Genomic DNA, 23955 nt, shown 5'->3' on the forward strand with positions numbered 1-23955 from the left:
ACAGCCTGCCGGAGCGAGCGACATCCTGCCGGAGCGCGACAGAACGCCGTGGGAGGTGAGTAATAAAATTTTTTTTTTTTACACTTTTTTTTTTTTTTTTACCGGCGCATAAGACGACCCCCGACTGCAGAGCAGATTTTTCGGGGTTCAAAAGTCGTCTTATACGCCGGTATATACGGTAATTATGAGCCATACAGAAGTTATTCACTTACCTGTTCCGTTGCTAGCGTCCCCGTCTCCATGGTGCCGTCTAATTTTCAGCATCTAATCTCCCGATTAGACGCTTGTACAGTCCGGTCTTCTCCCTTCTGAATGGGGCCGCTCGTGCTGGAGAGCTGCTCCTCGTAGCTCCGCCCCATCACGTGTGCCGATTCCAGCCAATCAGGAGGCTGGAATCGGCAATGGAACGCACAGAAGACCTGCGGTCCACCGAGGGTGAAGATCCCGGCGGCTATCTTCACAAGGTAAGTAAGAAGTCACCGGAGCGCGGGGATTCGGTAAGTACTACAAGTTTTTGGTTTTTTTTTATCCCTGCATCGGGTTTGTCTCGCGCCGAACGGGGGGGCTATTGGGAAAAAAAAACCCGTTTCGGCGCGGGACAACCTTTTTAACAAATTCAATCGTATCCCCTGCTGTGTTGCAGTGGTCATAACTTTTTTTTTTTTTTTTTCTTTCCCTCCTTAACTCCTTAATGACACTGCCTATTTTGGGCTTAAGGACACACGCAACGATTTTTGGCAGATTTTCTTCTCCATTTTTCAAAAATCATAACCTTTTCTTTTTTTTCCCCCGTTGATTCAACCGTATAAGGGCTTGTTTTTTGCGTGGTGAGCTGTAGTTTTTATCGCTGCCACTTTTGGATACATAGACTGTATTGTAATAGTTTTTTTATAATTTATTTTTTTTGATAACAGTGAGAGAACGCATAAATTCTGCCATAGGTTTTTATTTTTTTTATTTTATTTTTTTTTACAGCGTTAATCGTGCAGCATAAATAGGACAATCCATTTTTTCTGCGGATCGGTACGGTTACAACGATACCAAAATTCTTAGTGTTTTTTTTTTTTTTTTTTTTTTTAGGTTTTTCCACTTTTTTTCTGCAATAAAACCTTCTTTTTTTTTTTTTTTTTTCTAAATCGCTGCATTCAAAGTCCTGTAACTTTTTTTATTTTTTGATGTACGGAGCTTTGTGAGGGCTTATTTTTTTCCGAGACGAGCTGTAGTTTTTATTGGTACCATTTGGGGGTACATACGGCTTTTTTGATCACTTCTATTGCGTTTTTAGGGAGGCGAAATGCTAAAAATTAGCATTTGGCCTCAGTTTATTAGCGTTTTGTTTTGTTTTTTAAAGGCTTTTTTCTATGCACAGTCAAAAGCATGTGCAACTTATTGTATGCAACGTTATGGACGCGCCAATACTGAATATGTGGGGTTTAAATTTTTTCCCCTTTTTTTTTTTTTTTTTTTTTTTTTAATGCTTATATGAGAAAGCATAAAAAAATTTTATTTTTTTACATTTTTTTTTTTTTTTATTAATTTTTTTTTAGTCCTCTGAGGGACTTACAGCACTTATGATCGCTGTGAGAAGGCATGGCAGGGCTACTGCAAGTCCCACAGATCCCTGCAGAGAAAAAAAGCTGCGAATTTCGCAGTGAAAAAAACTGTAGTGGGTAGTCACCCTTACACTCGAGTATATATGGTATATATCATTTTAATATTTATATTCCATTTTTTCCCCTTTTTCTTTCTCTCTGCCTTCTCCCTCCCTCAGTTATGACTTCAACGACATGTGAAGAATATACCTGGATAATGAAGTCCGTTTTATGTTGCAGGCTGACAGCCAGGTGGACCAGATGAGGCAGCATTTTTATGAGGTTTCGCTGGAGTATGTCCTGAAAATCCATGAAGTTCAAGAGCGAAAGATGTTTGAGTTTGTGGAGCCGGTAAGTGTGTGATATCTATTATATAATGGGCAGATTATGCCTGAATTATTATTTGTTGTATAGAACATTTTAACTATTTGTTTTGCTTGACCTTTTCTGGAGTTTTTTGGTCTGTCTAAATGTAAAATCCTTAGAAGCTTCATATCTTTATAGATTGCTCCTTTTGCAACTCAATCACTTGTACGTTCCTTGTGGCTTTATTAATGCTTTAGCTTATCCACACTGGGTGGTTGGGGTGCAATTACTGCATTAACAAAGCCATTGCAAAAACACTTCTGGTTTAACTGATGGTTTTTTTTGGTGCTGTTTTTTTAACTGCACTCCATGTGCCGTGTGTGAATACAGAATTGGAGGTCCTTCTATTACTTTCTCATCCCATAGGATTCTTCGAGTGAAAAGGGCAAAAAATGCACAGGCAAAAAAATGGATCATTTTCCTACTGCAATGGTTAAAGGGGTTAGGCCAGGATTAAGAAGTCTGTTTTTCCAGAAACAGCGCTATGTCGGCCTATAGACTGTGTTTGGTATTGCAATTGAGACCCATTAACTAGTCTGGAGATGGGCTATAATACCAGATGTAGCCCAAGGACAGATGTTGCTCTGTTTCTGGAAAAACGGCAGCTCTGGTCAAACTGCTTTAATGTTGTAGATTTTGGTGGATCCTGTTTTTTCTTTAAGACGTCTGCACGAGTGGCCATACATACATACATACATACATACATACATACATTGTATAGATTTTTTTTTTCTTGAGTCTTTGTTTTCATTTACTAAAAACAGAAGAAAAAAAAGGTAGTTTGGGCTCATATTCCTCTTCACTTGAGAATATCTCGAAAGAGCAGAGAAGTAACCTTTTGGGAAAAGGTCTTTTTGTCCGTATTTTTGGGTTTTTCATTAGACAAGAAAATGTGGGTTTTACAAAAAGTACACTTCTATGAAGGCCTGTGGGTTTTTATTAAAATGGAAGAATAGTGCTAATGCTACTATGTTTCATAAAAACAAATATCATATTGTCAGAGATTACAATGTTTGTTATATTTGGCCATAATACAGGAGCATTTTAGTGTCTGGACTAGCACTGCAATACCCAGAGCTACTGCAGTTGTTCTGAGCTAGAATTGGATTAGAATAAGATCCAACGTGAGCTAAATCGAGTCTGTTCACAGGGAATGGATTTGCTGTAGAAACTGTCTAGATTTTCCGCAGCAAGTCTGCAGGCAATTCACGTCAGCGGTAAATCCACACTTTTTCTGGCTTTACATATGAGCAGGTAGAAAATGGTGAAGGAGAATTTTTTTTTTTTTCCCATGTTGACTTACAGTTCCAACCACTAGTAACTCCTGGCCTGCATTGATGATATCTTGACCTATGTGGCCACTGTAGCTTGTATCTATGTACAATTTGCAGCAATGTCTGCAACAAATCCACGCAGCATAAGTTTGACGTGCTGCATATTTAAAATCCACATCAGTAGAGATTTCAAAAAATCTCATTCATGCAGAGTGCTTGTTTTTTAAAACTCTAAAAAAAATTTCATGGTGGCAAATAGCCAGCGTATCTGCCATACAAGGGCATTTCCTATATTTGCAGGAGATCCATGTAGTGCGGTACAAGTACAGACCCTAAAATGCACCTTTTTAGTGCTGTGTGAAAGTGGTCTTCCACTGTAACCACCTGGTCGGCCCCCCATAAAAGCTAGCTTGTGTATAATTATATATTTTATATTGTACACTGTTTAAAAAAAAAAAAAAAATCAAGCACCTAGAAAGAATTGTTGTTTTGTTGCATGCAGTTACATCCCAGGCAGATATACAAATGATTAGAGTTGTGGTGGGATTAGATGAACAGTTTTGCCACCTGAGGCCCTACAAGTGGTTCGCCCTTGGCCTGTATTGGTATCTGAGAAGCTGGATGGTGGTATTGGTGAATTGCCCGCCACCTGGGCTGTTCTGACCAGACTGACCTGTGGATGTGTGAGGAGATTGGCTGAAGGACATTTGGTCTCACGGCGCCCATTACGTGTATTACCTTTGACACCCACCGTCACCTTCACTTGCAGTGGTGTTGTGAATGACGAAACTGGACTGCTGCGGAGTGGAACCGGGTTGTCTTGTGACAAATTCAGGTTTAGTTTGGGCACGGACGACTGCCATGTTTGTGTTTGGAAACCTGGGGGTGAGTGCCTTAGTCCTGCCTTTGCTGTGGAGTGGTATACTTTCCCCATGTCTGGTTTAACCCTTTTCAATCCAATTTGTATTCTGGTTTTCCTAGGGGCTTATTTTTTTCTGCTTTTATAGAATGGCGCTATATGCTGGATAAAGCCAATACTGCATGAGGTGACACGTTGGATAGATTCCGACAGCAGAGAGGCTGGCAATATACAGTAAGAGGACCCTGACGGGCGTCTTCCAACATCGGAGCTGTACAGCCTTAAATCATAATGTCTTTAGTCGTTGGACAGTGGGTTGTAAAGCGTTAATGGTCTAGGGACAATCGTATATGACAGTCGGTCACCGCTAGAAGTGGTACGAGGGACAATGACAGCTCAGCGACATGTTCAGGACATTCTGCAGCCTCATGTAAGGCTTGAGGGACAATTAGGAGAGAAAGCCTCATGGAATCTGGGAGCATTAGGTACAAGATGGAAGGATGATAGGTCACCCTCTATAGAGGGTTTTTTCTGGTTGGCCAAGACATGTTACTAAGGTCATTACAGGGTCAGATGAGATGGAAGAGCGTGAGTTCTGCCCAGTGATGGAGTGGCTGACAGCAGCAGCTGATTAGCCGAAGAAAAATGTCGGGAAAATGCCTTTGGTTGTCAGGCAGAATCTGGTGGCCTCACAGTGACTGGTGATTGGCCCAGAGGAATTGGCTGGGATATATGGAGGTGCAGAGATGTGGCGCCATCATCATCTAAAAAGGAAGCAGCATTCGCCAGCCGCAGCATGTTCTTTTTTACGCTGCGGTCGCGCTCTTCTCTATGGGCGTGCCGTCCGCAGCGGAAGAGCGTGCGGCCAGGCTGCTTCAAAACCCATGGCTAAGTGCCGCGGGTTTTGAAGCAGCGGATTCCCGGTGGAAATCTTGCGTTTTTTTCCTGCGGCCAAACTGCGAGATTTCTACCGGGAATCCGTCGTGTGAGAACCCAGCCTAAGAGTGTCAGGATTTTTTCCACAACTGTGCCATACTTTCATAGCCTGTCTGGTTGTCAGATTTATGGCCAGTAGAACAGGTATGGGACCATCTGGGACGCCAACTTGGATGGCCTACAAGCTTGCACAATCTAGAGGCTCAGTTACAGATAATATGGAGCGATATGCCGCAGGATACCATAAGGTTTTCAGTTCTGACAGCTCCTTCTAGGTGCTTGTTTGTTTTTTTTTGTTTTTTTTTAATCAATGGACAGGCGAGTACCTGCACAAAGCCATCTGAGAGAAGTCACTCTGTGTGCACGCTCCAACTTCATAGGGACACAGCGCTGGATCGGGGCACCTAGTAAGTATAAAAACACAGCTCCCTGGGACCCCCGATTACTCACCTTTTTTAAGCTGCGTAATATGGCTTATGGGGCTCAAAGGTGGTGATAGAAGCCCTTTTATATTGAGGTGAGTTTCATGAAGACCCTACTTTCGTTCTATATGGGGTGTGGGTCTCTTTTAATAGATTTTTGATCACGGTAGAATGTCATGGGAGTAACGTGACCAACTGAAGTTTCACATGGTCTTTTTAGTGCAGGAAGTAAGAAGTGTATGTATTTTCCATACAGCTTTGGTTTTATGTTCACACGGATTTAGGGACAAAGATACTCTTCTGCTACTCATTTCCTGTTCACACAGGGGAACGGACGCTGGTTGAAACCAGTATGAAATGACTATATAAATAGCTTGCAGATTAACCAAGGCCATTAATTCTGTGTATGTTTCCGGTTACTTCAGCTGATATCTGTAAATAGACTTTTTATATTTAGATTTTGCTTGTAAACAGTTAAAGGGGTTCTGACACAAATAATGTTTTTATGCTTTAGCAGCCATTGTTCCCTGGTGTGCCTAATGGACCCAAAAACCCACGGTTTAATGGCTGCTAAAGCATAAAAAGATAACACTTACCTGTTCTTCTGTTGTTGTTGACATCGGGGGGGTCATCTCCCAGCAGGCGCACGAGCCGCGCCGCTCCTGGATCGCGCGCATGCGCAGTGGAGAGGTGCCCTCTGACAGGAGTCAGGACGGGCTGCGTCTCCACTGCGCATGCGCAGCACTCCGGAGTTCAGCAGGACGGACGGGCCGCCCACAGCAAGCACTGTGCGGTCCGTCCGTTCACCTCGGAAGTGCCTGACGGACGGACCAGAGCAGGAAGCGGTCTTTTTGACCGCTCCTGCTCTGCTTTAAAGGCACAGAAGAAGATGCCGGCTGGAGGGGACATGCCTGGCGATCGGGCCAGGCAAGGTGAGTACAAATTTTTTTTTTTATGTCAGAACCCCTTTAAAAATTTACATTTTCACATGAAAACTCTACCAGGTTGCTTTCTTTCGACAATTGTTGACCATTCCATATAAAATGAGCGTTGACAATTACCGGTAGTTATGTTGCAGCCATCAATTTCAGAAACCCAGTAAATAGTCCTTAAGATCATTTGTTCAGTGTGTAGGGTCCTTTTTTAGTTACACTTTTTTAATAAGTGTTTTTAAAGGTGTTTTCCACAATAGGCTTATATGGACAATTTTATGAATACTCCTCACTGGGTACAAATGGGTACAAATGACCGCATATGTGCGCTGACGTTGCATTGAGGAATATGAAAAAAAAAAAAGGCTGCTCCCACTGTTTTCAGTGTGTTCATATATGACATTAAAAAAAATGCATCCAAATGTATGTTGTCTCAGTTGCAGAAACTTCTGCAACAAATCCATGTGCATATACCCGAATACATGTGATGCTCCATACCTAAAAAAATGTATATATGATTGGTTTCTTCCTAACTCTGTTTCTGCCCAAAAAGCAGAAGAGAAACCTAAAACCCTAGGGCCACTCACACAGATGTTTTTTCCTGCGATTACCGTGGCGCTTTGAACGCCGCGTTGTAACTCTCCCATTGATTTCAGTGGAGCCTCGCAGACGTGCTTGAACTCTCGGCTTTCCAGTGCCGTGATTTTCGAGCGCTGTCTGCTCTATCTCTTGCGGTCAGCGCTCCTCCTCAATGATGGGGTGTGCTGAAGCCACTGTTTGAGGCAGGAACACTATCTCGAAAAACTAAAGCAAAATTGCGGTTCTTTTACCGAGTCCATGCGTAAGGTGGCCTAAGGCAGATATGAACAAGCCCTTTTCTAGAGTTTTCACATAATGATTTTCGCTCAAAATTCGTTCTAACATACAAATTTGAGCGATAATTATGCAGTGCAAATGCAAAATAAACGCTGCTGGTCGTTCGCTGGCTTCTCGTGCTCTGAGCATTTACACATGGGAGGTGAAGCGCTGAGTAACAAGCCCGCAATCCAGTGAGAAGTCTCTCAGTATGATCGCTCTGCACGAGTGCTAACGGCCTTACTGGCGACCTTGTTGCTTGTGCAGTAGTTTAAACAACTGTCGCCCCGTGTAAAAGGGCCATTAGTGGTGTGTGTGTGTGTGTGTGTGTGTGTTACACCCATCTAGCTTTTACCTCATTGGGCTTTCTTGCCTTCCTCTGGATCAACATGGGCCTAATGGGCTGAACTGGATGGACAGAAGACTTTTTTAGCCTGGCACACTATGAAACTCTGAATCTGTTTTCCTTCTCTATAATGTGTAAATCCTCATTGTGTGTAAATGCTAATTCACCTACATGTTTGTTTCTTGTTTTCAGCTACTTGCCTTTTTGCAAGGACTCTTCACATTTTACCATCATGGGTATGAGCTGGCCAAAGACTTCAGTGACTTCAAGACGCAGCTCACCATAAGTATCCAGAATGTAAGGAGTGTCTACATCTTACACGTTACTGGTCGTTAGATTTCCCTCCTGTGGTTGGTTAGCCAGCCTACTACTAATGAATAATGTACTAGACAGTATGTATTATGCAGGTTCCATGTCACAAGATGCACAGCAGTTGACGTGTTTTTGGTGGAGTTTTTTTATTCCTATCTTTCACGGCATTTTTTTTTCTTTTTCCAAAACCACTGCTGCCTGATGATGCCTTATAACACCTATAGAATATATTGTTTTAGTTTCCTTATCCTTTTCCAAAAATCCAGTGTGCTGTAGGTATTTTAATGGCCTGCGTTGTATCTAAAAAAAATTGTCTTTTAAATAAGCCTTCTTAATGGCTTTTTTTTTTTTTTTTTTAACCTGTGTTTATGAACCCTTCAGAGCAGGACTCCCTTCCCTCGTTTGTGCTGTAAAATACTGAGGGGAGATTGTGGGTGTGAAGGAGCTCTGAATGTAATTGGAAATCCCTTATATTTTTCTTTACCAATTCTACAAAGTGCATTATTCAGTATATTGGCCTGCCTACAGGTTGTGCTTGGGAGGAAGAAAGTGCAGTGTGAATGCAGGAAGGTTCCTTGTAATCAGTAGTGCCTCACCCTGCACAGTAAAGTTCAGTTTTAGGCCTCCCTCACACAGGTGTTTGCAGAAACGCAGCATTTTTCAACGCAGCACTGGCATGCGTTTTGGCTGTGTTTTCAGCACAGCTGAAAAAAGCAAATGCTCACCTATCTGGTGCCATCCAGGTCCCTGCCGCTGCTCTCCGGAGCTCCGGGCAGACTTCCAGGCACTTGTCAGAGCATCTTTTGCTGGTAATGAGGTTGAAGCCCCGCCTACAGCAAGAGATTGCTCTGATTGGCTGAGCCGCGGGCTCACCCAAACAGAGCCAATGCTGGATGAACCAATGAATGGCTGTGATCGGTTCATCGAGAGCGCTGGCTCTAATTGTCTGCTCCGATTGGTTCCTTGAGCACTGACGCAATCTAAGTTTGACACTTGTGTGAGCAGCCCCATTGAAATGAATGGGAGTGTTGTACAGCGTTTAGCGCAGTGCTAAACACTGTACAAAAACGCCTGTGTGAGGGAGGCCTTATAGTTTTTGTTTTTCTTAACGGGAAAATATTTTTGCCTGTCCTTATTTTTGAAGAAAAAGGGTTACACACAAATGTACGAAAAACCATATACAGATGTCCCCTATCTTGGTGAACTCTTTAGGGAACCTATTTAAGATTGAATTAATAACATGAGCTTATTGATGGTTTGCTATATTCTATAGACTCGGGATCGTTTTGAAGGAACGAGGTCTGAGGTGGAGGCGCTGATGAAGAAGATGAAAGAAAACCCTCATGAGCAACAAACTTTCAGTCCTTACACAATGGAGGGTTACTTGTATGTACAGGAGAAAAGTGAGTAAAGGTTCCCCATTCTGTCTTGTTGCTTTCCTAACTGACCTTCAGAAGAGGCTGAAGCAGGAATCGTCTAGATTTGTTAGGGGGCTTTCCCACAGTGTTTACCATGCAACAGGGGGTTCTGTCCCAGCTGCTGAAGACGGCACGATGATGGGGCCCTGGAACGTAACCAAATGGAACCATCATTGGTGAAACGGGCATCACTTTGGTGTTGGTTTTACAAGGATTCCATTTGTTTTTTTGGAGCATAGAATAACATGGTAAGCTACCTTATGCTGTAATCTAAATATGATGGAAATTAGAAGAAGCTTTGTAAAAACTGACACCAAAGTGATGTCGATTTCACTAATGGTTTCTTTTTGTTCTGCTTGAGAGTTCCGACACAACACTGTTTTTAGAAGTTGTTACTGAACTCCCGATGTAACCCCACAGTGCAGTAAATAACATTATGTGAACGCTCCCTTACCTGTACAGTGCCCTTTCTTGATTTAGTTTTTTCTTGCCATTCAAATAATACTTTCAATCATTGCCAGCTGAGCACGTGATCTGTCTACCCCACCCACCCTATAAATGAGCACTCTGAGCCAAGCCAGCTCATTTCAATATGGAGAGGGAAAAGCGCTACATTCCTGCCTCATACTGGAGCATTACCCAACTAATCGCCCTTTTTGTCCGTCATACGCGATATGCAAGATAGATAAAAATTGTCCTATAGGCATTTTGCTACAAGTAATTGCTCGCTGGTTTTACTTATTACATGTTCCTCAATCCCAACAATAACTATTGGTTAATGCCACCAGTGCCCCCCAGCATCATACTTGAGCTGTCAGTCAAGAGCCACGAGGAGGGCTTGAGGGACGTTTGAAGAATACCCAGGAGCTCCCACTTTTCATACAATACCCATCGTACGGTTCTCATCATTTTACGGCACATGGATTTAACCTATAATTTCTACATAAGTGCTCCAGGATGAGGGATGAGGGAGGTATATTTGGCCTTTCTTACATGCCAGCATTCTTGCTTTATGGTTTCAGTAGCCTGAAAGGCACTGATAGATGAACTTTAAACCTCTAAATGCAGAAACCCTGAATTATAACGCACATTCTTGTTGCATGACTTTGTCTATTTAGCACATGTTAGCAGAAATTGAGATTGTAACAATTTCAAGCTGGTTATTGAGCTCCACACACAGATGCTGGTTCATAAAGAGCTCGTGCCCACGAGCATCCCGGGATATGCCTGCGAATTTATGCCGCAGGAGTACAGCGATATTAAACAAAGTGCCTGTGAGTGATCATGGATTTACGCGGTCTCCTTTAAATCTCTATTAATGGAGGCCTCCTGCGGCGTAAATCCGCTACAAATAGAACATGCCATGATTTATTTTCCGCTGCGGAAATCCGTAGAGTTCTTCATGTGAGCATTGGCAGGCAGAAAGCTATTATGTTCATTAGAACGTAAATGCCGTGGAATTCACGTGTGAATTTCCACTATCGTGGGAAATGCGGTAGGAATCAGTCTGTCAGCATTCATCCTAAAGGGAACATTCTGGCGAAAGCATGTTTTTTTTTGTCTTTTTTTTTTTCTCCATCCTTGCACCCCTCACCTGATTGTCACGCTCTGCATATTGCAGTTAATTCAATGTAGTGCAGCCTCCTGTCTGATGCTTATCAGGCACCATCTTGATGCTCAGATTTCTGCTTTCACTAAGTATACAGTCAAGAAGGTGAGCTGTGATCTCCTCTGTTAGCTCCTGTTACACAGGTATATGTCTTTACCAGTAACTGTGATAGGAGTGTCTCCTTCTCCCTCTAAGCAGGTTCTCTGGTAGGGTCCATCATACAGCAGTTATGCTGACTGAAAAACGGGCTAGTTTAAAAACACCTAAACTCCTATAAATCTGAGCTGGTCGGAACTGATATTACATGACCCACCTGATGAGAAAGAGGCCAGTAGTTTCAGATAGAAAAGAATAACTGACCAAGGTAACACTTACCGAACTAATGAAAATAAATTAAAAGCAAAGTACCTAGTTGTCATTTTGCTGCAAATCTCGGCATGCAGTTACATGGGCAGATATGCCAATTAGCATTGTGGTGTGATTTAGATGAACTGTATGACCACTAAAGGCTCTAATAGTGGTTCCACCCTTAACCCATAAAAAAGGCTCTGAGGGTACTTGTGTGTAGTGAACCCTCTTACCGCTTGTGTAGATGCCAGCATGGATTTGAAAGGCCGTGGCATTTATTTTAAACGTTGTTACCTTATAAATATTAATGACTCAAAAACCCAACATATATAGCATGTAGAATGTGTCCTACATACTCAAGTCTTCACCAGTAACCAATCTTTACTCCATCTTTATACCCACCCACAGGAGGCGGGCGGCATTCCCAATTTAAGCATGCCGCAACAAGTTGGAAGCTAAATAAGAGGGCGGGAGGGACAATCTTGTGGTGCTGTATAAAATAAACTAAATCCACTGTACTGTTAGCAACTCCTTATATCAACTTTCTCTCACAAACACTCCTACCAATCAGCTCTTGTTGCTAGGGCCCGAGCTTCACAAAAAGGTCCCTCAGGCTTCTTCCCACCATTTTCTTCAGACCAATCCCCATCCATCCTGGAGAACCTCCTGAACCTTCCAGCCTGCTCACAGCTGACGCTGTAGTGAACTGTAGTGAACATCTATTAAATACCTAGCTAATAAGCCAATACTCTAATAATTCACGCCCAAAAGACCTTTTAAAACCATTTTCGCTCAGATTCCATGAGGCCTCAGTCCCTAATTGGCCTTCGGTCGTACATTAGCTGTAGAGCAGCACACTGCCCCTGATCCTATCTTACGATGATGGCAAAATGGTCTGGGTGGCCATCGTATATTCCAGTCAGTCACCCCTAGTGGTGGTACGAAGGACAATAACAGCTCAGCGATATGTTCAGGACTTCCTGCAGCCACATGTGTTCCTCTCATGGCTGCTTCCAAGAGGCATTTTCCAGCAGGATAACGCGGGGCCGCACACACAAGGGGGTCACAGGAATGTCACCACAACATTGTCACACTTCCATGGCCGCCCGGTCACCAGATTTATAGCTAGTAGAACATGTATGGGACCATCTAGGATGCCAGCTTCTACAGTTTTAAGAGTTTGCACAATTTAGAGCCTCAGTTACTGCAAATGTGGACCGATATGCTACAGGATACCATACAGAACCTGTATGCCTCCATGCCTGCCCGTATCACATCTTACATCCAAGCTACAGGTGGTACAACAAGGTACTAGAGTTTCCATGCCTGCCTGTATCACATCTTACATCCAAGCTACAGGTGGTACAACAAGGTACTAGAGTTTCCATGCCTGCCTGTATCACATCTTGTACCGCCTCTAGCTTGAATACAACAGGGTACTAGAGCCTCCATGCCCGCCCGTATCACATCTTGTGCTGCCTCTAGCTTAGATATAGCTGGGAACTAGAGCCCCCCATGCCCGCCCGAATCACATCTTGTATCCAAGCTAGATGTGGTACAACAGGGTACTAGAGCCTTCATGCCCGCCTGTTTCACATCTTGTATCCAAGCTAGAGGCGGTACAACAGGGTACTAGACCCTCCATGCCCGCCTGTATCACATCTTGTATCCAAGCTAGAGGCTGACAACAAGGAACTAGAGCCTCCATGCCTGCCCGTATCACATCTTGTATCCAAGCTAGAGGCAGTACAACAGGGTACTAGAGACTCCCTTTGAGTGTTCAGTTCTCCGTGATAAATTACGCTATACTTTTGCTCTGATATTGTAATCCCTTACTTATATCAGTGTTACAATCACACATGGAAAGCTTCATTTGAGCCTGACATCTCCTGCTAGATGCTTGATTGATTATTTATTTTTGACTGTGTATATTAGGGGGCTGGTTACATAATAAATGAAGAAAAATTCACCGGCGTTGCCCTTTAATGTCTCCATACTGCACATATTCAATCATTTCTGTTTCTTTGTGCTCTTCAAGTATGGCTGATCATAGGGGATTCTTTAGGAACTCTTAGTTATCACATTATATAAACCATTAAAAGCAAGTAGTCTGGATGTGTAGTGACCATTTTAACAAAAGTTGTAAACACAAGTCTTATTAAAACTTGATCATTACTTTATTAGAAAAACTTACAAGTCATTAGTGCACTAGCGCTCCCTTCAAACTCCAATCATAAACCCATTTGGCCACAAACCCCTATACCCCATTCACACTAGCTTCACATGACCTGACCCTCCATCCTAGATTACCATGTTAGAAAAAGATTTAATCGGTCACAATTTTATTGGGTGCAGGTTGTAAGATAGGATTAGGTGTGAGGCCATCCACAGAAGAACAATAAGGCAGCTTTTACGTGAGAGGGAAGGAGCCACAGAAGAAAGCAGAGCTGGCCAAACTTTAGTTGGCGAGGAGTATATTGTCGTACCTTACGGCTGTGTTTGACATGCAGTTTATGCCGTAGTGTAAAACCATTTCATAGTTTTTATGCTCTTCACAATGTAGAGCATTTTATGCCTGTTGATTGAGCAGAACTGGGGAGTGAAGCGAAAACTCAAACGGCGTAGGAGTGGAATACGTCCTGTGAAGAATCTAATGGGAAAACCCTATGAAGCTATTACTTCAGTAATTGCAAGATGAATCCAGTAGTACTAGTAGTTTTTGTTCCATATATTCTCTTGGGAGTGTTTTGAATTAGTTTTGAATGACTATTATGAGAACTGGAACTACTTGAAGTGTATGAAGACTTGCAGATCTGAGCCTTTCTTTGGAAGGCCATGTATTCCTATTTACATCACTGGAAAAAGTTTCAAATTGAATGATGACCGTACAAAAGCCAGTAAAAAAAACACTCGCCTGTTTGCATGCAATCTCTAAGGGCTGTTTTACATGGGCAGATAAATTGCTCAGATTCCTGTGATCCAGTGAGACTCAATGATTGTCTTTCAGTCTAAATGCCTGCATCGGCTGAATGAAGAACGATCATTTGTTTGCTTACTGTTCATTCGGTTTCAAAACCAATCTGCCCGTGTTTGCTATGAATGGAGGCGGGCGAGCTGCAAAGATCCTTGGCCCACACCAACTCCTTTCACTCAGCGATGATCGTTCCTGTGTTAAAGCACCGGATCGATCATCGCTAGGACGGCCTGGCGGCATCACCCTGACTTTTCAATCTATCCTTCACCCTTTCCAATCTACTGTCTGACGTCTAAAGACATTCTGATTGAAGCCTGTACAGCTCTGATGTCGAAAGACGTCCGGCAGGGTATTCTTACTGAGGATTATTGGCTGCTCTGCTGTTGGGGCCTCTCCTGTATGTCACATACCGCAGTACTGGCTCTAGACAGCAGATGGCGCCATTGTATAATGGCAGAAAGAGAAAGCCCCATAGGAAACCCTGAATCCAAAATTGGATTGCAAAGGGTTAAAATAAAAAAATTATGCAATATTGTGCTGTTGCCCCTTCCCTTGTGCTAACTAACATGAAGTAAGCAATATCCTAATTTCTGACCTGATTAGTTTTTATAATACGAATTTGTCACTTCATTGCAGGGCACTTCGGAACATCTTGGGTCAAACATTACTGCACCTATCAGCGGGATACAAGGCAAATCACCATAGTCCCATTTGACCAGAAGTCTGGAGGTAAAGTGGTAAGTTAAAGAGTTCTTTCATTATTTGGACTTTTGTTCCAGGGTAATTATGTATATATCTGATAATGGATTACTATATGCTGCGTCTCTCATTTAAGGTATCTGATTGCTAGTAATTGGTCAGTGTAAACCAGGATTAAACAGTGATTCATTCGCCTTTTTGTTAATTTTATATAAGCCTAAAAATAACCTTGGCTCCTTCGCTAATTGTTCGACTTTCAACTTCAATTTTGCAATTTGGAAAAGCAATTGAATTGAGTTTATACAACTTCATACAATAAGTTGCCATTTTAGCACCGCCATAATCCTTTATCTGCTGTGGATTTAACATTAAGTCCTGATTTGATACGTAATGTATGTGCAGTGATAGAGCAGACCGTTGACAATGGCAGCATGCACCCAGATGCTGCTAGCTCTATTACAGAGTGCATGCCTTACCCATCATATTCCTGATTGTAGACGGTTTTGGACTGTAGGGCAACACCCATGAATGTAAGATCATTGGCCAGTTCTGGCTAAATCGGCAAGTTTGGCAAAATATCTAATGCATAAGACTGCACCACTTGTCCTTGTATCCACTTCACTTCTCCTAAATCAGGTCAGGAGGAAGATTTCCTAGAAGAGTAGAAATAGTACTAGATAGAAAATTTGCAACAAAGTCGTATCTTGGCCATTTGATGCTTTTGTTATCCGTCCATTATGAATTTGGACTAAACAGTGTTAATCATATTAATAAGTCTTTCCCTATGTATTATACAGTGATGTGTTAAAGGGGTATTCTAGGACTTAGCAAACTTCTAACCTTTTGCCACAGCCAACAATGCATTTTGTTTAACTTTTAAATGAGTGCTTGTGCTTTAATCGGGGTGTGTCACATGACCCAGCTGTCCTGATTTTGAGACTTCATCTGCTGAGATGACCATGGTCAGCGGCTCCCAGCTTCCTGTCTTGACCATCCTGTCTCAGCCACATGAATATTTATGAGCTGGGCGGGCGGTCAGGAGCAGATCACCAAAGGTTGATGATAGTATTCAGTACGATGGTAAAATAGATCATGGTTGGTTCTTGCTATGCTATCGAACACCACATGTAACTTTAAAAATTTTTTTTTTTAGTGTGGGGGAGTATTATGACAATTATTTCTTAGCTTTTTCATTCTAGTTCTTCAAAAGTAACAGGGGAATTCTACCATTACAGTTCCCATAGGGGCTGTCGCCAAGCTATTCCATACTAATGAATGACAAGTCTGCTTAGTTATTCAGAGATACAGAAGTGAGATTGATCCCTGTAGATTTGTCATATGTGATGCTCTGAAAACCCCTGTGAGGAATGAAATGCCAGTTAGTTCCTTTTACTTGAAAACAAGTGAAGAGAATACTGATAACTAGAAACTATAACAAGTTTACGTAAAACAATTCAATGCCGTCTTTTTTCTCTTAATCTTGTTCATGGTTTAGATAGCCTCCCCATCCCTGATGAGAAATCTCTGAGCATGCATCCAGAGGAAAAATTAGTACAGACCTTCCAAAAGTGATAACGCAACACAGAGGTTCAAAGATGCAAGTCATTCTTAATGCCATCACAAGACTTAGAGTGAATCTTGGTAGAACATCTTTATCTCCTATCCTTAGATTAGAGTTGTACATATGATTTTACCCAGAGGAGGATGGATGGCCTTATAAGTCTCCTCACTCACCATCTAGCTGCTCTCCCTAAGGAGTGATGTTACCCCTCCCGACCCACGTTACAGGCCTCTCACTAGCCAAGCCAGAAACCTACTGCACACTGATGGGGGGCAAACACCACGAAACAGCTGTCTGTGTATGGATTCTGGCTTGGCTTTCAATTCTCAATCTTTGTTACAAGGCTTGTATAAAGAGTCTAACATTGACTCCAATAGGTGGCACTGCAGAGGTATTGTTCTATCTCGCTTATTTGCATATGAAATTTAAGCCACTTTGGAATATAAATAATTAGACGATTTTGATTTTTTATTTTTTTTTTGTTTCTTCTCTCTGATTTCCCCTGAACAGAGCATGTGCCAGCTGCTGCAGAGTATGGGTCTGCAGTGTCTCTGTATAGAGTGATCTGTGTCCGGAGGAGCCGTGTAATCAGCTTTTTCACACTCCTGTGATGGAGACTGCCTCACAAAATCCATCTCTGTAATGGAATAAGCAGCTGACATCTCCTATATATACAGATGCTTGGACACCGCAGACCCCTACACCAATACCTTATTTGTAGCAGCTGGGAGATTTGTCAGGAGGTTAACAATGATGACCTATTGGCCATCAAAGTCAGATTTCTGGGAGTCCGACCCGCAGCACCCCCCCACTGATGAGCTGGCTATAGGGACTGCAGTGTTGGGCTGAACTCCACGCCTTTTCATTGCTTACCAGATGCAGCACTATACATCTTGTAGAGGCTCGTTCTACAGCTTAGTCACATTCACTTGAATGGGACGGTGCTATAGTAAGCTGAACTACCAGACACAGCTGCTACGAATTGTATGGAGCTGTACCTACTAAACGATGAAGAGGCCTCAGGACTCGCCTGAGCACTAAAGTCCCATTAATCAGCTGATCGCAGGGTCCCCACCAATCTGATATTGATGGGCTCTGCTTAGGACAGACCATGAGTGTCCCACTAAACCGCTTATGAATGTCCTTGTTTAAAGTGCTTCTCGTCTCTGTGTTGAAATAGTAAGATGTGTCCAATCAAGTCAGCAGGTTACCTCTTCTTTTTTTTGAACCTTCAGGGAGAGGAAGAAGTTGTGTTCTTGAAGTCTTGTATACGAAGGAAAACCGACTCTATTGAGAAGAGGTTTTGCTTTGATGTTGAACTTGTTGATCGGTAAGTATAATATCTATATATGTGCAGGTTATTCGGGTTTCTCAATGCCAACCTCATTACAGTGGTTGTACTAAAATATCACGTTGTCCCTTATGTACAAGATGGGGTATCACTTTATGATTGGTAGGGGTCCGACAGCTGAGACCCCACTTATCCCGAGAAAGGGCATCCTTTTTTGTTGCTGCATTATACAGTGAAATATCTTTGAGGTTTTACTGTATGAAAGGGAACCGGTCAAGTACTTTATGCTGTCCTCAATGCGGTTAGCATTAAATAGTGACAGCCATGCTGATTTCAGCGGTGCATCACTTATGGATAAATGTGCAGTGTTTTTTAAGAACTTACAACTTGATTCTGCAGCTCCCTGCAATAGAGGAGTCCAGCTTATTCACGAGGAACAGGTAGCCCCGACTGGCAGTCTTCTAGTTATTACACTGCATACTGAGAAAACTGCCAATCAGGGATGATGGGTGGGGCTTTTAGGCCTCCTTCCCACGAACGGATTTCCGCCGCGTAATTCGCGGCAGAAATCCGCTGCATTGCGCGTAGCTATTAGATTCTATTGAACCTAATAGCTCAGTGCTCACGGTGCGGAATTCCACCACGAAATTCCGCGCCGTGAAATCACCCGTCCTCACCCGCGGCATGCTCTATTTGCCACGGGTGTACGCGCGGACGGCTTCCATTGCAGTCAATGGAAGCCGTCCGTTCACGCTATCTTCCGCTGTAGCACAGCGGAAGATAGCGTGAACGGACGGCTTCCCCTCCCACTGCCGCCGCGTCACATGACGCGGAGGTGGGCGGGGAAGCGTCATGTGGGAGCGAGGACGCCGGATCTGCAGGTAAGTATGGGGTCTCCTGGGGGGCGCTGTGACGGGCTCCGCCGCGGAATTTCGCGGCGGAGCCCATCACGGCCGTGTGCAGCCAGCCTAACTCTTGCTTGGACGCTGCAGAAACAAGCTGTAAGTTCTTAAACACTGCACATTACCCTATAAGTGGTGCATCGTTGGAATCGGCATGTGTCACTGCTTTATGCTGACCTCAATGAGGACAGTATAAAGTACATGGCTACATCTGTAGCCAAAGCTACAGATGTAGCAATCCTCCACTGGACATTTAATGCATTGTTTTAACTCAATTCCTATGGACTACAATGCACACGTTATCACGATGTGCCAGTCATACTTAGAGGTGCTACATCTGTAATGATCCGCTTACGTGGGTCATCTCAGTAATGCTCTATCTTGTGCTGGTAGACAGCAGCAAGTATCACTGGCATCGCTCACAGCACCTCCAGCATAGAGACGGAGCGGGCCGGGGAGCGTTCTCCTCCCCGCCCCTTCCCCCCCAATGTACTGTAAGACAGTCGTTCAGAAGTGAACGACTGCTGCTTACATGGAATGGCACGTCGTTCAGTCGCTTTATGCATTTATATGGGACGACTATCGTTCAAATTCACGCAGGAGCAAATGATTCTGAATGATAAACCCATAGAAGTTGATAGTCTCGTGGTCAGGAGGGGGAGGACTTCGTCGTGCCTTGTATTACACAGTTGCCCATTTCTTTAAATGAGTGTCCTGTAATACTGCTTGTATCTTTCTGACAAGCCATTATTGCAGTTGGGTCTTGGCAGCTGTACACCCCGCTCATCATTGGGGTGGCTGCAACCCCTATAATTGGGAAGCTCATGTACGCTGTGTATTAGTAATGTCTAATTATTCTGTCTTCTATGTAATATTAATGTCCCTAATTTCAGTAATAAAGGAGCTGCTGTTCAGCAAATACTTTTAAGGCCAATTGATGTATTTTTAAATTGTACAACGTCTTAGTTCTGTCAACCCAGATGTCTGAAATTCCTCAACCTTGTTATACTGTCAGACGGTGCTGTCTAATTTACATTTCTCACTAGATGACATAGTTTTTGTCCTCCATGCGATGCTGGCGTTAGATCCATACTCCCACAGTCCCAACTGTTAGCTTCCTTTAACTAGTAGCAATTGAGGACATTCCCTACAAAACATGTTTTGTGCATTTTGGCAGTCCACTTGACAGGTGGGCAAAAGCATCGCGTCTTTATGGCGTGCAGAGTTGTGTGTATTCTTTATTACCTCGTGTAGCACGGTCAACTGAATTTATTATTTATTTCCCTATCTTCACCACAGCTCGACTACAATAACAATGCAAGCCCTTTCAGAAGAGGACAGGCGGCTGTGGATGGAAGCCATGGATGGTCGAGAACCAGTAAGTAATCATGTTTTATTTATCAAGAAGTAATTAACTTGGCCCTGTGATTTTATAGTTCTTGGCCACTACCCACAGGTTCATCTTCATTGTTTCTTATGGGCGAAGAACAAATATACTGTGCACCTATGTCACCAGATTAATGACTAAAAATCCCATTGTCCTGGGTGCACTGGAAATCTTATCTCTGTGCATTAAAAAAGTACAATAAGTTATGTGAAGGGATACTATATTTTTACGCCATTTGCAAATGCGGATGGATGTGGCATAATGATCAGAATAAACAATACCATTAAAGGGATTGGTGTCATTTCATGATTTAAAAAAAAAGTCAACTTAATTTTTTTAGTACGTTAAGATTTTCCTTTCACTGACAGCAAGCGGAGTTCTTGCAGAATAGTAGTTACACTGAAAGTGAAAATCTTCCCTCATGTATGAGGCAACCTATTACGGAGAAGTTCTGATACAAGTGGTGATCTGTGTGAGCTGTACGTGAGGACAGTGTGTGGATTCAAATGTCATACTCTTACTTATAACAGGTTCCCTCCAATACAAGTCATGTTAAAAATATATTCCATTCTGCAGGCAGCAGGTTACAGAGCAGCAGCAGCTGAGCAGATTGATATACTGAGCTTTTTCTCCATAAAACTATATAACATTTCACTTAAATCTCTGCTTATAGTCCTCATAGAGGTCCGGTGGGCGGTTCGATCACTGATAGCTTTGTTTGCATAGCTGTGCAAACAGCAGTAGCTACCAATCACAGATCGGACCGCCCACTGGACCTGTAAGTGGGGAATAAGCAGAGATTTGGGTGAAAAAAATACAAGTTTTACTGCGTTTTCCTCCCACAAAACTATTTCTCGCTCGTGTCATTGGGGTACACAGCAAAGACCGTGGGATATAGCTTCTGCCACTAGGAGGCGACACTAAGCACAAAAAGTTAGCTCCGCCCTCTGGCTATATCCCTCCTGCCGACAGCAGGCTAATCAGTTTTTAGCTTAGTGTCTCGAAGGAGGACGGTCGTGCCCGTTAGGGCTAGTTTTAAGGGCCAGGGTTAGACGGAGAGGCAGGACGCTCCCCATCAAACCCGAACGGAGAGGAGGGCGAACAACCTCGGGTTTGTCCAGGTTGCTTCTTGCCCGGCCCGCCTCAGAAGAAAAGGTGGCCCATCCGGATCATATATATCTGCATGTAGCCCGCCAGCGAGAGCCCCCCATGTTTGGTGCAGAGGTCCGCATCCCCTTCCCATGGGCAGGCGATGTTACAGGGGTAGGCTGCTGGAACTGGGGAGCCGCTATTTCCACCAGCAAGGACGCAAGAGGTGAGTATGCGCTGGCGACCTTCCCTTCCCCCCTCCCTTGGCTCTCCCCGTATGTCGCGGCATGGCGTAGGGTAAGCGCTAGTGTGCCCATATTATAGTGCAGCGGCTGGCAGGTTAATCTCTCCCTCTGCTCCCTTTGAGCTAGCAGGCAGCGCGGGGGGCTGTTTCTGGGTGATGGCTTACCTGGTGGTGTTCTGGTGCTGGTATCAGGGCACGAGCATGCTGAGTTGGTATGGCTACACGCGGTGGTGTCCCGGCGAGGCACCTTAGTAGCACAGCGCATTGACATAGTGCCGCCCGGGCTTTGGCTCCTGGCAATTGGGGGCACTCCTGCAGCATATGGGGCACAATAGGGGGCCTCTGTGCAGCCCTGGGCGCGGCAGCAACACTCTGGACTGATGGGGGGCGTGGCTACGACTTGACCACGCCCTAGCACGCATGGGGGCGTGGCTTCGCGGGGCGCAGCGTAGGGGGCGTGGCTTAGCTGCGTAGGGGGCGTGGCTTCGCGACGCCGCACGTAGGGGGCGTGGCCTCTTTGGGATGCACGGTGCCCCTCTCCGGCCCCTCCCTTCCTCCCTCCCTCTCAAGGATTGTGAGGAGGGATGATGTGGTGAAGCAGCATATTGGGAGACAGCGCGCCAAAGATTGAGACCGCCCTGCGCCTCCACTCCTTGCTGCTGTGCTTGCTCAGGCTGGTGTGCAGTACAAGTCAAAGTTCCAGGAGGCCTCTTCAGCATCTGCAGGCTCTCGACTCAGCGGCTCCCCGGACCTCGACAAGGACCCAGGGTAAGCTGCCTGGCGGCGATCTTCCCCCTCTTGCTGCTCATCCCTCCTGCCGGCGGTTGGCATAGAGGAGGATAGTTTGCAGCTTTTTGCCAGGTCAAAATCCCAGCACCATGTCCGACCTCAGAGTTCTGAAGGCTGGACCAGGGACAGCAAGAGCAACGCGCTTGGCTTGCTCACGCCGTACCCTAGAGTTCGCATGCGGACAGGCTGAGCTATTTTGTAGAGACTGCTCCCCAGCGAAACAAGTGACAGTGCAAAGCACCCCTCCCCCGTTCAGCCCCCATTTATGGCCGAGCTGGAGTGGGCCCGCTCCTTGTCCCTTGCAGGGTCGATCCTCACTCGGGCGTCTGGTGCGATTTTGGAGAAGTTGGCACAGGACGCTTCCGGTTCATGTGAGAGAAACAGAGATGGCTCGCAGCGCGGCCGTCGGCGAAGACGGGACAGGCCCCCGGACTCACGGCGGTCCTCCCGGTCTCCATCCTCCTCGCCGTTTTGCGCTCCTCGGGTACGAGGTCGCGTCGATCATCGACAGAGAAGGTCTGTTCGGACGAGGATTGGTTTGACTCCTCCTCAGACTTTGTCATGGAGGAGGATCAGGTCCTTAGATTTTCGGCGATGGTGGAGAGCTTAGGGGATACGTTTCAGCTCACTGAGCAAGAGCCACAGGCGTCTGGGATCCTTTTCTTTTAGGCAGCCCAGACACTTCCTGAAGACCTTTCCTGCCCATGAGGCCTTTGACAGGGTCCTATCTAAGGAGTGGAAGGCACCGGGATAAGCGTTCCTTCCAAGTTTGGTTACTTGGACGGGAAATACCTCTTCTCGCAAAAGTTAGGAGAAGTAGTCGATCCCACCGCTAGTTGATTCGCCTATCTCTCGCCTGGCTAAGCCTATTATGCTGCCTACGGCGGAGTCCTCCTATCTCACGGATTTCAAGGATCGAAAGGTCGAGGCGTTGGCGAAGACCGTTTTCGAGGCGGTTAGGTCGGCTCTTAAGCCTGTGTTTGCCTCTTCCCGGGTCAGTAAGGCTATTACTGACTGGGCAAAACGGTTACGAGGGGGAGTCCTTGAAGGGGCTTCTCCCGGGAATTTGCCAGGCACAGCACAGCAGATGCAGCCAAACAGGTGGCTCGGGCCTCTGCAGCATCAATGGCAACTTGCCGGAGCCTATGGTTAAAATCGTGGGATGCAGATGCTTCTTCAAAGGGGTCGTTAATCAATATGCCCTTTGGAGGATCTCGCCTTTTTGGCGCCGAGCTAGTCGGGCTCATCTCAGAGGGTCAACGGGCATTCTAAGCTGAATGTTCTTGCTCTCGTCAGATGGCGGCCCCCAGCCAGCATGTCCGCCTGGGAGGCCCAGGTCCCGTTGACTTCTACGGGTAAAAGGAGCTCGCTTTTGCCGCAGCAGAGACTTTTGCCCCTGTCGCCGAACGAGTTCTCGCAGGATGGAGAGGAAAGGTCCGCAGGAGCGGGTATAAAGGAAGAGGACTTCCTTTAAACCAAGGTCTCTTGGCGTGGGCCTCAGCCTACGAAGAGTTCCAAAAGCCCTCCGCATGAGGGACTGCCCCCACCTGTTTCCGGATAGGGTGGGGGGTCGGCTTCTCTAGGTCAGCCAGGTCTGGTCGACTCATGTCTCAGATACCTGGGTGCAGGAGGTCGTGTCCAGGGGCTATGCAATAGAGTTCCTGATGCAACCACACGTCCGCCCCCTTTTTTTCGGCCCAGAACCCCGAGGGACCCAGGGAAAGCAGCAGCTATCCTCAAGGCGGTCCAC

General features: G+C 44.9%; 1 protein-coding gene across 3 annotated transcripts in view; it reads left to right on the forward strand.

The window, feature by feature from the left end:
- The window catches only part of ARHGAP26 (Rho GTPase activating protein 26), a 311322-nt gene that overhangs the window by 74086 nt on the left and 213281 nt on the right, over positions 1-23955 (forward strand). For all 3 annotated transcript variants that reach the window (XM_066591243.1, XM_066591246.1, XM_066591244.1), the window contains exons 6-11: positions 1833-1943; positions 7775-7879; positions 9168-9297; positions 14880-14980; positions 17739-17833; positions 19996-20074. In XM_066591243.1, coding sequence (XP_066447340.1) covers positions 1833-1943; positions 7775-7879; positions 9168-9297; positions 14880-14980; positions 17739-17833; positions 19996-20074 — 621 coding nt within the window. The remainder of the gene's footprint in view (positions 1-1832; positions 1944-7774; positions 7880-9167; positions 9298-14879; positions 14981-17738; positions 17834-19995; positions 20075-23955) is intronic.

The sequence above is a fragment of the Eleutherodactylus coqui genome, chromosome 2 (genome assembly GCF_035609145.1).
Source record: "Eleutherodactylus coqui strain aEleCoq1 chromosome 2, aEleCoq1.hap1, whole genome shotgun sequence".
NCBI classification, from domain to species: domain Eukaryota; kingdom Metazoa; phylum Chordata; class Amphibia; order Anura; family Eleutherodactylidae; genus Eleutherodactylus; species Eleutherodactylus coqui.